At 48.5% G+C, this 12,414-nt stretch overlaps 1 protein-coding gene across 5 annotated transcripts in view; it reads left to right on the forward strand.

The window, feature by feature from the left end:
* The window catches only part of LARS2 (leucyl-tRNA synthetase 2, mitochondrial), a 176,734-nt gene that overhangs the window by 17,891 nt on the left and 146,429 nt on the right, over positions 1–12,414 (forward strand). For all 5 annotated transcript variants that reach the window (XR_006199811.1, XM_042929069.1, XM_042929070.1 and 2 more), the window contains 2 exons: positions 9,369–9,460; positions 11,937–11,997. Coding sequence is in view for 4 of the 5 variants with exons in the window: in XM_042929069.1 (XP_042785003.1) it covers positions 9,369–9,460; positions 11,937–11,997 (153 nt within the window). In the remaining variant the exon portion in view is untranslated. The remainder of the gene's footprint in view (positions 1–9,368; positions 9,461–11,936; positions 11,998–12,414) is intronic.

The raw sequence follows: 12,414 nt of genomic DNA on the forward strand, positions 1-12,414 counted from the left end.
ACTTTCCCAACTGTTGAGGCCAGCAATGAATGCTGTTTTAGCCTGTGCTAATTTGTCATATGGGAAACGGCATCTAATTTTGTTTTTAATTTACATTTTCCAGAGTACTGTCCTAGTGAGGCGGGGATATTTTCATATGTTTGTTGTATTTAATTTTCTTCTTCTCCGAGTGGCTTGCTCGCATTATTGGCCAAGTTCCTCTTGGGTTGTTGGTCTTTTTCCTGTTCCTCTGTAGAATGCTTTATACAGTCTGCATTATTGATTCTTTGTTGGTTAAACGCAGTGCAGATGTCTTCTCCCAGTCTGTGGTTTGTCCTTGATTTTGTGAGCCTGGCCAGACCACAAGTTGTAATTTGGGGGTGAGAATGGGTGAGAATGATGATTTGGAAAGTTCAAAATAGCTTTTTCTTTGGTTTCCTCAATAGTAGCAAGTAAGTCGTGCATAAAGGGAAGAAATGAGACAGGAGGTGAGACAGGTGGGTCGGTGTGACCCCCATGCTCTCCCTCATTCATGGAGACGGGCCTAAAAGCCATGGCCATCACCTTTCTCTTGGGGAAACCTGATGCCACAAAGAGCTAACCAGGCACGGACACACCCAGGTTAGACGCGGACTTTGTAAATGGAGAGACAGGTGGTTTGGAGGTGAGGAATCGATCTGGAATGAGGGCTTTAGTCAATGCGGTGATGACACCTGCCCGTCCCACCTCACAGATTTGTGGCAGGGTTCCCGTGAGGTGATCGTGAGAAAAACGGTCACGCAGTTTCCTCGTGTAACCCAATTAATGGTAGCGAGAAGAAGTTAGTCCTGACGTTTGGATGTTTTAGCAGGGGCTTCTTGAAGCCAGAGATCATCAGTTCTTGTCTTTCAAAAATCAGAAAAGACTGCACTGCCAATTGGCTTCTTCTTGAACTCGTATAACGTCTGATGACACATTTAAAGCTTAGCACAGACGGTGATTTTGTCGTGTTTTCATATGTTGTATGCACAGAGGATTGGGAAAGAAAACGACCCAGCTCCCACCCCGGCTGGTCTCCTGGCACCCTCTGGGACAGAGGCAGAGTGATGAAGGCATCAGGAAGCCCGGTCTTCCCCACAGGCCTGGGCTTGGACTCCTGTGTCTCAGGCCAGAGGCCTCCGGGTGCTGCCCGCATCGGGTTTCCTGCTTGGGCCTCTTTGCTGTTTGCTGTAGAGGAGGAGGAGGAAAATGGAGGCTCTGGGCCTGACAGCTGCCTGATCCTAATGTGATGACCCGCAAATGCGAGGAGGCGAGGGGAGTTGTGAGCAAGGGCACAGTTACACGTGTGTCATTGGTTTTCTGTCTGCCGGCCGGGCCGCGGGTGTTCACGAAGCGCCCCGAGGGGCATCGCGTGGCCTTCCGTTTTCAAATTTTTGAATCTCTGTAGCTTCTAAAGAAGTAGAGAGCGGATTTCCAGGGCTCATCCTCTCCCGTGTAATTTGAAGGGAAGAATGATCGCTGGTCCAGTATCTTGATTAGAAAGTGGCTGATTCGTCCGCCTTCCCGGGGCAGGTCTGCCCTGGGCCTCAGTACCGGTACCGTCGTTTGGATTTTTTTTTACTCTGGAGCATTCACTTGGTTTTGCTCCACAGGTGTGTAAAAATGGGGGGTTATTAACACCTGCTGAACAACATTAAATGGTATGTGTCTTCATTTCTTGGAAATAAAGTGTTGAATCTAGTCCAGGGAAACTATGACACTCTGAAAATAGCAATTTTTTGAGCAGCGGTAACCATGGTTGCTCTCAGTTAGAAGCTCAGTTGGTTTCAAATATGAAGTTTTGTTTCATGATGAAAAGGCCAGAAAGCTGGTCCTTCCGAGGGGATTGGCCGGCCCTTTTGTAGTAACAACTGTGCTAATTCTCTTGCCGTCCGGAAGGCAGGCGGCCAGCTGCCCCAGGTTCCTTCTGTTCCACCTTAAAAAGTTTCCTTACCTCGGTTGGATCTTACTTCTTCCTGTGTCGGAGGAAGAACCGTTCCTTTGCCTGTTCTTGGTTTTTTTTTTCCTTCTTAAAAAATGTATTTTTAACTTGTACATACAATTCTATATTTCCACCCCCTTGAAAAAGAAGAAATACAGGGACGCCTGGGTGCTCAGTCGGTTGAGTGTCCGACTTCAGCTCAGGTCGTGATCTCACAGCTCGTGGGTTTGAGTCCCATGTTGGGCTCTGTGCTGGCAGCTTAGAGCCCAGAGCCTGCTTTGGATTCTGTGTCTCCCTCTCTCTCTCTGTCCCTCCCCCACTCACACTCTGTCTCTATCTCTGTCTCTCTCTCTCTCAAAAATAAATAAACATTAAAAAGAGAAGAAATCTAGCATAGATGAGGTTGTGGGCCCCTTTGACCACCCGCTCCTGACCAGGCCCTTCTGGGCCGTGATCTCTGGCATGTTCCAGGCTAAGTCCCTTGAGAGCCTTATGTTGTCGCATGTAACTGTGCCCTCCCCTGTATGCCTTTCTGCCAGTCCGCTTGCCATCCATCCGGCCTGCCAACCCTGAGACGCCCACGGCTCCGTTCAGAGGGAGGCGGAAGGCCCTGTCACGGTGAGCCATGGGCATGTGACCCTGTCCACACCAGAGGCTGGCCTAGCCCCGGCTCCCAGGCCCTGCCTTCTGGCCAGCTCTGGTCTGACTTGCCAGGTCTCTGACCCCTGTGTTTTCTCCTCTTCAGTAGCTGTCCCTGACTCCCCTTTGATACCCCAAGTCATGGTAGGTTTGTGGCCTTGCTGGAATTCCTGGGCGGCCCGTGGCCAGTTCGCTGTCAGCTCCAGCCCCCGCTTTGCTTTTCGTAGCAGGATGACCCCTGCAGGCCACGTTCCCCAAGCCCTGGTGTCAGCTGGCCTCCAGCTGGTTGGGGACGAAAAGAAACTGGCAAGACTGGCACGCAGGAGGAAAGGAGAAGCCGGAGAATTTCTAGTGTCTTCTTCGCCTATCTGGTTCCATCTGGGCAGACCCACCTGTTTCGGTTTCTATACCTGATCTCAGCCTTTCGGCTGTCACCTCCCCTTTCCACCTTTGTTCCCTTGGTCTGGAGGTGGTGATGGTGTTCTGCCCTTCCAAGTTTTGGGGATGTTGTGCTGTGTCTCTTGGCGTCAATTAAAAGTGAGAAGAGTTTAGAGTGTTTGTTAGAAGAACGGCAGGAAATGATGTTTTTTTTCACACACTGGAAGTTTATTTTCTAGATTTCCAAGTTAGAGCTGCTAGGGCTTTGTCTCTATTCTTTTTTTTGCAGAAAGCACTCCGTCCAGGGGCACCTGGGAGGCTCAGTCGGTTAAGCATCCGACTTCGGCTCAGGTCATGATCTCTCGGCTTGTGGGTTTGAGCCCCGTGTCGGGTTCTGTGCTGACAGCTCAGAGCCTGGAGCCTGCTTCGGATTCTGTGTCTCTCTGTCTCTCTCTCTGACCCTCCCCGGCTCACACTCTGTCTCAAAAATAAATAAACATTAGAAATAAAATCAAGAAAAAAGAAAAGAAAAGAAAGCACTCCTATCCAAGAAGAATTAACTCCCAGGGAACTGAGAGAGCCCAGGTGACCCTAACATATAAATCCAGATGTTGGCTTTGTTTTTTAGGCCAAATTGCCTAGTTGGCATGTGTGAGCTGTAGGTATAGTTACTTATTGGAACTGTGGGAGGATTAAACCAAGTTACGGGGTGCCTGGGTTGCTCAGTCAGTGAAGCATCCGGCTCTTGATTTTGGCTTAGGTCATGATCTCACGGTTTGAGTTGGAGCCCTGCATTGGGTTCTGTGCTGACAGCTCTCATTGGAATTCTCTCTCTCCCTCTCTCTCTCTGCCCCTTCTGCTCACACTCTATCTCAAAAATAAATAAACATTTACAAAAATTTTTTAAAAAACAAATAAACCAAGTTACGGTGATAGAAAGGAATAGGAATTTCAGAACCAAAAAGGAGAGTTTAGAGTTCTCCCGGTGAACGTTGTAGATAGTCTCGGCCATAGGAAACCACAGGCGAGAAAGCGGGCATCCCGTACCTGGAATGGAGGTATTTGATGTGGTGGCCAAGAGACCAAGAGGTGAACGAGGCTGGCATAGGAATCACCTGACACGTGTCTTTTACATAGATGGGCTGTAACAATTTGACCAGCACATAGAATCTGCTGCCTGGAAGGAGGGGACAGGTTCTGTTATTTCATGATCTTGTTCGAGGTCTCCCCTCAGTTCCCTCTTGACGGTAGTGAATCCTCTCTAGCACAAGAGTGAGCTCTGCACTTGGCCCCTGGGTCTCTGGAAACCCGGGTACCGGAGCGATGGGACCCTTTCCTCTTCCATAGAGAGTTGGCTCACGGGACCTTTATTCCAGTGATTGGCCCATGGCGGAAACAACTGTTCTGACTTCAAGATGTGGAAAGGCCCTCCCGCGGGCTGTATTCTAGGGCAGGCGTTTGCTTTTTGTCAGGCTTTGGTAAGAATGAAATATTAAGAAGCTTTAAGATTTTCTAACTTTATTTTCATAGACAGCTTGGGTAACATGTGGGCTAAGACTCTTTTCATGCTAATTTCATCTGAAAACAAAAATAGAAAAATATTACGTAAATCCAGACTGGTTTTTGTGACCGTCTCTGTATTGACTTTATTTAAAAATACGGACAGCATCTAACAGAATGTTAATAGGCAGGAGCATTGAACCAGTGCCATTTTGGCAGTTCCAACAAAGAAACCAAGTGGTAATTAAGTTTTCCCCTTTCTCGTGGAACAGTTACACAACAGTTCCATTTTTCTGCCAGTGAAGCAGCCTCGGGAGAATTGAAGCACAGCTGGAAGGTGCACTCCTGTCGTCTGTGGAAGCATTGCAGAACTTTCTAGTAATCCAGCATAAAGCCCCAAAATGGGACTTCTTCCTTCCTTTCCTCCCTCCCTCCCTCCTTCCTTCCTTTCTTCTTTCCTTCCTTCCTTCCTCCCTCCCTCCCTCCCTCCCTCCCTCCTTCCTTCCTCCCTTCCTCCCTCCCTCCCTTCCTCCCTTCCTCCCTTCCTTCCTTTTCCTCCCTTCCTTCCTTCCTTCCTTCCTTCCTTCCTTCCTTCCTTCCTTTTCCTCCCTTCCTTCCTTCCTTCCTTCCTTCCTCCCTTCCTTCCTTCCTTCCTTTCTTCCTTCCTTCCCCTCTCTCCCTCCCTCTCTCTGTCTCTCTCTTCTTTCTTTTTAAAGAGAGGAAAGGCTGTGATGCTTAACAGTTGTTACAAGGGAATGTTTTTCATCTATGGATTAAGCAATGCTAAAGAGAAAGCTATATCCTCGCGAGTGTTTGTTTTACTTAGGATTCTTGGCCACCATGGACGGCAACCCAGGTCAGACCGGCTTAGCCAAAAACGGGGGGTGGGAGGGGGTGGGTGTGTTTTTACAGATCCTGATGTGTCTCACAGAATCAAAGGGAAATGTTGCAGGAAGAGGCCCATGGGGATGGGGACCAGGTCCTTGAAGGCTGCCTGCGTCCCCAGTCTCAGTGTGCACGCCAGCTGTGCTTTTTCAGACATCTCCTCCAGGCGGAAGGTGGGCTCACAAGGAGCCCTGGGCTCGTATCCTTGTTCCTCCTGGCCAAGGAGAAAGGAGCCAAGAGTGTGCTGTTGCCCTCCCCGTCTTTGTTGCCCCCACGCCCTACAGACCACAGACAAGCCCAGAGAAGGGTTCAGACACGGGTAACCTGAGGGACGGATTTTGCGACTGGCAGCCCCCAGCAGGACTGTGTGAAGTTAGAGGAGGAGCAGTTTCCAGAAGGGGAGGCCGCTGTTGGGGAGGATGAGGCATTTTGGGTCTGCCACATTTAGCAAGAGGAAGGGAGACCTCGGGTCTGGAAGATCAACGAGATTGGGTTGTGTCTGGCCGGGTTCCTAAAACTTCAAAGAACAGATACTCCTGGGGGAATGTCAGGATGTTTTCAAAAGCCATACACATGTGCTTACACACACACACACACACATGCATATTTTGTACATGATATGTTAAACGAAAAAAAAACACAGGTCGTAAAATAGCGTATATCAGGTTCTATTTCCGAAAAACATAACCCATCTGGCTCCCATATACGTGTACACATATTGGTATATCTATGCTTGAGTGAGAACGATGTGGAAAGATTCAGAGGCTGGTGGTGTTCTCAGGTAAGTCAAAGAGTTGAGAATGGGGGTCGGGGCCACAGGGAGAGGGTCAGCTTTGCTTTTGATGTATCACGTGTTGTATCGTTGCATTTGTTAAAAAAAAAATTTTTTTTTTTTTTTTGCATTTATTTATTTTTGAGACACGGAGAGAGCACAAGTGGGGAGGGGTGGTGAGAGAAGGAGACAGAATCCAAAGCAGGCTCCAGGCTCCGAGCTGTCAGCACAGAGCCTGACGCAGGGCTCGAACTCACAAACCGTGAGATCATGACCCGAGCCAAAGTAGGACGCTTAACCGACTGAGCCCCCCGGGTGCCCCGATTGTTTCATTTGTCAAAACAAGCTCGTATTACGGTTGTACCTTGGGAAACATCCCGTTAAGGAGGAAGAAAGGACCCGGTTCAGACTGAGCTCAGGAGGGGTGTGGACCGAGGCACCGAAGGTGGCGAAGGTGGCGGTGGGGTCGCCTGGGAGTCACGTCACCTCAGGCCAGAAATCCAGGGCTTCCCAGCGGGATGCCGCAAGACCAGCTTCTCCCAGAGCGATAGCAAGCTGAGGTGCCCGCAGGGCTACGTGTTCCCCGAGCCTGAATCTCTTCCAGAAAGCACAAGCGAGTGGGTCAGACTCACCACCACCCCCAGGGTGGCCAGGTCCACGAGGCGATGTGACCCTGCCGGGCGCAGCCAGAGGCAGGGCCCGGGTGGCTGCCTCCTCGTGGGCTACCCGGTGACTCCCCCGGCTTTGGCCCGCGTGGCAGGAACGATTGGGCTACTTTCAAGCGAAGCACCTGATACGAGCCATTGATTTTGCAGGAATGACTTTTCCTTTTATGGAAAAGCAGGCCAAATAGATGACTGGCCCTCTGAACCTCACGTTCTGTTCGGTTCGGTTAAGAACTTCTAGTGCCCGACACCAGCGTGCTGCAGACGGTTGTCACAAGCAGCCCACGCTCAGGAAGGCACAGGGCTGAGGACGGGGGTGAGGTCAGGGCGTCTCCCCGCCTGCTATCATAGCCATCCAGATAAATGTGGCCAAAGAGACCGGCTGAGGTCTTGACGGGGGAGCCAGTGGTGGGCAGTGTTGTGGGTGCTGAAGACCAGGTGGCAGGTGGCCGATGGCCAGCGCTGCCACGTATGGGGTGCCCGTACTGGGCGCCGTGCTGGGTGTGCCGCTGACACGGCACGGCACGTCCACGATGCGAGGTGGCTGCTCTCAGTCACGAGTGGAGTAAGTAATGTGCCTCGGGTCCCACTGCCAGTGAACGGCAGGCTTGGGTTTGGGGCTGGCCTCCGCCGGCCACACAGCCTCTTGAAGAGCGAGCCTCTCCAGGCATTTCCCACTCACTAGCCAGAGGGGTTTGAGCGGCTCTGATTTGGGTTAGGTGCATGGTCTTTGTCTTTAGATGGAATGATTCCAGCAGACTCCTAAAATCCATTTAAAAAGTAATGTGCCCAGCAGAATGGGGACTCTAAGACAAGTGGCTCTACTCCCTGGAAGGGGCATGCCTGTTTGCTTCCTGCTTCCTGTTGTGGGGAAGTGGGGCTAGGGGGAGAACAGATCTGGTGGCTGGGAGGGGAGACGAGTCCAGTTAGGGACACTTCAAGTCATGGGTGCCTAAGGACCCGAGGCAGAGATGGTCATGGGCGATACTCATGTGCACTTCAGAGAGTTCTCGTGCCAGACAGAAAGATGGAAGAAAGCTCCAGGTGCATGGTGGGAAAGAAATAAGAGCTAAAACAAACAAACAAACAAACAAACAAAAAACCCATACGTAAATAATATGATCCCGATCTCTAAAAATTGGATATAAATTTGCCAAATTTAACTGGTTATGTATGGCTGTATGGTAGAGTTACAAGTGAGTTTTGTTTTCTCCTGAATATTTTTCTCTGTGTACCCGGTTATTTATGGTGAAAATGCATTACTCCAAATATCAGAGGGATACTTTTTTTTTTTTTAATTTTTTTTAGCGTTTATTTATTTTTGAGACAGAGAGACAAAGCATGAACGGGGGAGGGTCAGAGAGAGGGAGACACAGAATCCGAAACAGGCTCCAGGCTCCGAGCTGTCAGCACAGAGCCCGACGCGGGGCTCGAACTCACGGACCGCGAGATCGTGACCTGAGCCGAAGTCGGCCGCTTAACCGACTGAGCCACCCAGGCGCCCCAGGGATACTTTTTTTTAATAAAAGAAAACCAGACCTATTTCTCTCGTGGAAAATGTCCTGTTTTGATGCTCACGCGTGATGAGGTAGTGGCAGTAAATGCCTCCGAGTATTGGTCACTGTCCCGAGGAAATGTGTGTGAACAAAAGCTCAGGTCGTGTGTATGACCACAAGCGAGACTGTCCCTTGGTACCACAGTACGTGTGTCAAGCCATGGTTCCTGTTCACAGCACGTAAGTCAGGTTGACGGAACTTGGTGTGGAAGCTGCGAGCTGAGCTACGTAACGGGTTGTCCATTTGCCGAAATGGATGCTTTACTGGCCCATCCTGGCCTAAGGTAGTCGATCACTCCTGGTGTGATCTAGGGAGGCTGCTCACTCTCGCTGGGCCACAGTTACTTAAACTGTCAAATTAAAGGGGGGCGGCGGTGGAGGACCCATCTCAGAAACCTTTTTGAGCTCTGAGATTTTAGGCCTCCCTGTTCTTCAGAGAATGGGAACATCTCACAGGAAGTGATTCAAAGTGGCTGCCGCAGCCTTGCGAGGTGGCTAGTGCGACTGAGGAACTGAATTTTTCATTTTAATTAATTGAAGTTTAAATTTATACAACGGCCCGTGGCTAGTGGCTACCATATCGGACAGCACGGCTCCTTAAGTGGAAGATACTAATATGAGGTGAGCATTTTAAAGGCCTGTACATTTTTACATGTACATGCTTTTGAAATCACAAGAAACTCTAATTTCAGGAAAGCAGCTTGGTTTCATTAGAGACAATACAGACCAGAAGAAGAAGGAAGGAAAGCGTAGTCACGAAAAATAGTCCACTCAGAGAAAATTGCTGTTGGCACCACAGTATATAACCTTCTAAATTCTCTCCTCTGCATACGTCATAGTAGCCAACTGGCTTTCAAAAGCATCGTTTGGAATCATCCAGAAAGGGATATGTTAGTAGGAGAGAACGCCTATTTATTGCCCAGAAGACAATGCTGATAGAGGTTTTATTTATTTATTTATTTATTTTTATTTATTTATTTTTTGATAGAGGTTCTAGCAATCTGCCATGACCGATGTTTCTCTTCTGGGTGCTAGGTCATCAACCCCATGGGATGGGATGCGTTTGGACTGCCTGCCGAAAATGCAGCAATCGAGCGGAATCTACATCCAGAAAGTTGGACGCAAAGGTATGTATTTATAGGCGTGTTCAAACACACACAGAAACCTTAAACATGTGTACTAATCTGGGTATGAGAAACAGAGAGCCAAGCAAACAAAGCATTGCAGTCTGCCAGGCGATAAACAGCGTCGTGTATATTGGCGTTTGGCTTTTAGCCTGCTGTATTCTTTGCTAGGAAATGACAAAGAAGGTTTTGGGTATTCATTGATGTGTTCCGTCTGATGCTTTGTTGTTTGCAAAGTTATTCTTCCCCTGAGGATTTGCATTTGGGAGGCAAAAGAAGGAGAGGGTTGCGTTTGTTCAATGTCTACAATGCTTCTCATCTTCTTGACCATAGTGTGAGCTGTGTCTGAGTCCCACACTGTAATTTTCTCTGAAAATTCTGTTAATTTTTGCCTTCGCGTGCTAGAGCAAGAGGAACTTAGGCATTCAATGTAGAAATATATGGCCAATATATTTTGGGTATGGCTTTCTCCAAGGGGGGGACACACTCCCAATCCCACCTGTGCCTCAGGCTTCCACATGTATGCATACCAGCAGTGCCCATCCCTCGTACCAGAACCCAGTGGAATGTTCTGGGCTCACTCCATCAGCCTCTTTCACAAAGATTGGCGGCCCTTCCATACCCCATGCCTCTAGAGATGCAGAAGGGAGGTTCCAGGGCCTGTGTCCACTGTCTTTCACCTCCCTTCACTTTATCTTGCCCAACGCTACATTGTAAGAGCGTCCACTATACCTTTTTTTTCCTCTTTTTTCTCCTAACCCCCAGTTCCCACTTTTTCCGTTATGGTTAATTCCAGATTAAATGGGAATAATGAAAGAAGGAAGAAAAGGTAATCAAATAAAGTGGATCAAATATGGCACCAAATTGACGTAAACTAGACCAATGATCCTTAAGTTATGATCCATGGGCCACATTTGGCCCTGCCTGATTTTATAAATAAAGCTTTATCGGAACAAAGCCATACCCATTTGCTTACATATTGCCCGTGGCTGCTTTCATGATACAGGGGCAGAGTTGAGTAGTTGTGACAGACCATATGGCTCACAAAGCTGAAAACATTTCCCATCCGCCCCTTTACAGAAGAAGTTTACCAACCCCTCCACTCGAAAATAGCAGTTAAGAAGGTGGGGGTGCCTGGGTGGCTCAGTTGGTTAAGCATCCGACTCTTGATCTTGGCTCAGGTCATGATCTCTCAGTTCATGGGATTAAGCCCCACGTTGGGCTCTGTGCTGACAGCACAGAGCCTGCTTGGGATCCTCTCTCCCTCTCTCTCTGCCCCTCCCCCATGCATATTCTCTCCCTCTCTCTCTCTCTCTCTCTCTCCCCCTCTCCCTCTCCTTCTCTCTCTCAATAAATAAACTTGAAACAAAGAAAAGAAGATGGGCCCTGAATCAGGCCACCTCAGTGCAAATCCTGTCTTTCCTTCTTGTCTTCTGTCTTTCCTTCTTGTCTAATCATCTTGAGGAAATTACTTAGCGTCTTTGTGCCTCAGTTTATCTCTCTGTAAAAGAGCAATAGCCATAGCCCCTACCTCATCGGAATGGGTGAAGATTAAGCGCTCTCTTAGTCAGTCGGCTGCTTTAACAAAAATACCATGGTCTGGGTGGCTTATACACAGCAGACGTTTATTTCTTGTAGTTGTGGAGGCTGGGAAGTCCAAGACCAAGGTGCCTGCAGATTTGGTGTCTGGTGAGGACCCCCCTCCTGGTTCATAGATGGCTATCTTCTCTCTGTGTCCCCACATGACAGAAGGGGCAAAGAAGCTCTCTGGGGTCCCTTTCGTAAGGCACTGAGCCCATTCAGGGGGGCTCTGCCCACAAGACCCAATCACCGGCCAAAGGCCTCATCTCTAAATACCATCACCTTGGAGGTTAGGTTTCAACCTATGAACTTCTGGGGGACACCAGTGTTGTCCGTAGCAAGCACTTTCCTGCAAAATGTCTAGAACAAAATAAAATAAGCTATTGCTGGCTAAGCAGAGATCACCTAGAGAAAAGAAAGACACATTACCTTATTTCCTATTATATGCAAGTTGATTAGTTCACTTCTTTCCTTCTATCCCAATTATTGGACAGTTTTTGATTTTAGCTTTCGACTGATAAGCACTAAACCAGGTTTCTTTTGGATTCCCACAATTTGTACATTAGGGGGTTTTCTCTTCAGTCGATTTAAAACTAATTTAAAGATTTTTTCTAATGTTTATTTATTTGGGGGGGGATGCAAAGAGAGAGGGGGACAGAGGATCCAAAGCGAGCTCTGTGCTGAGAGCAGAGAGGCTGACGCGGGGCTCGAACTCACAGACCGTGAAATCGTGACCTGAGTCGAAGTCGGATGCTTGACCGACTGAGCCACCCAGGTGCCCCCTGGAAACCTTTCGAATAACCTAGACTTCTGCTGCTTCCTTTCACATTCCCAAAGTGCAGTTTGTTTGTGGCTTTCCCCCTTCTGAAAACCTAACCCTCTTCCCTTTGTTTCACAGTAATATTAAACACATGAGGAAGCAGCTTGATCGGCTGGGCCTGTGCTTCAGCTGGGATAGGGTAAGTCCACCCTTTCTCCTGGAAGGTTTTTGTTTTAACGGAGGTCGCGGTTGCACAGGGGACGATGCACACTTACTTCATGTTCCTCCTCTTTGGGTTGGGAGAGGGCAAGGGAGGGAGGGAAGATTAGCACCCCACAAATAAAAAATAGTATTCCCAGAGGATAATCTGCCTGCAAACAAGTAATTTTCTGTGGGATTAAACTAAGAGAGTTAACTTCTTATTTAAGGCCACAGCCGGCTGGAATTTATGTGTGTCAAAAGCTTTACTCAAGGATTTCTCCTCTTCTCTGCAATAATTGAAAAAGACTATTGGAATCTATGTAAACATGATGAACTATCAACCCAGTCGGGTTTTTTGAGGTGATTAGGTGTTAAGTTGATTAACCATTTATTTACCTTTGTTCCAAGTTTGAAA

This window comes from Panthera leo, chromosome A2 (assembly GCF_018350215.1).
Source record: "Panthera leo isolate Ple1 chromosome A2, P.leo_Ple1_pat1.1, whole genome shotgun sequence".
NCBI classification, from domain to species: domain Eukaryota; kingdom Metazoa; phylum Chordata; class Mammalia; order Carnivora; family Felidae; genus Panthera; species Panthera leo.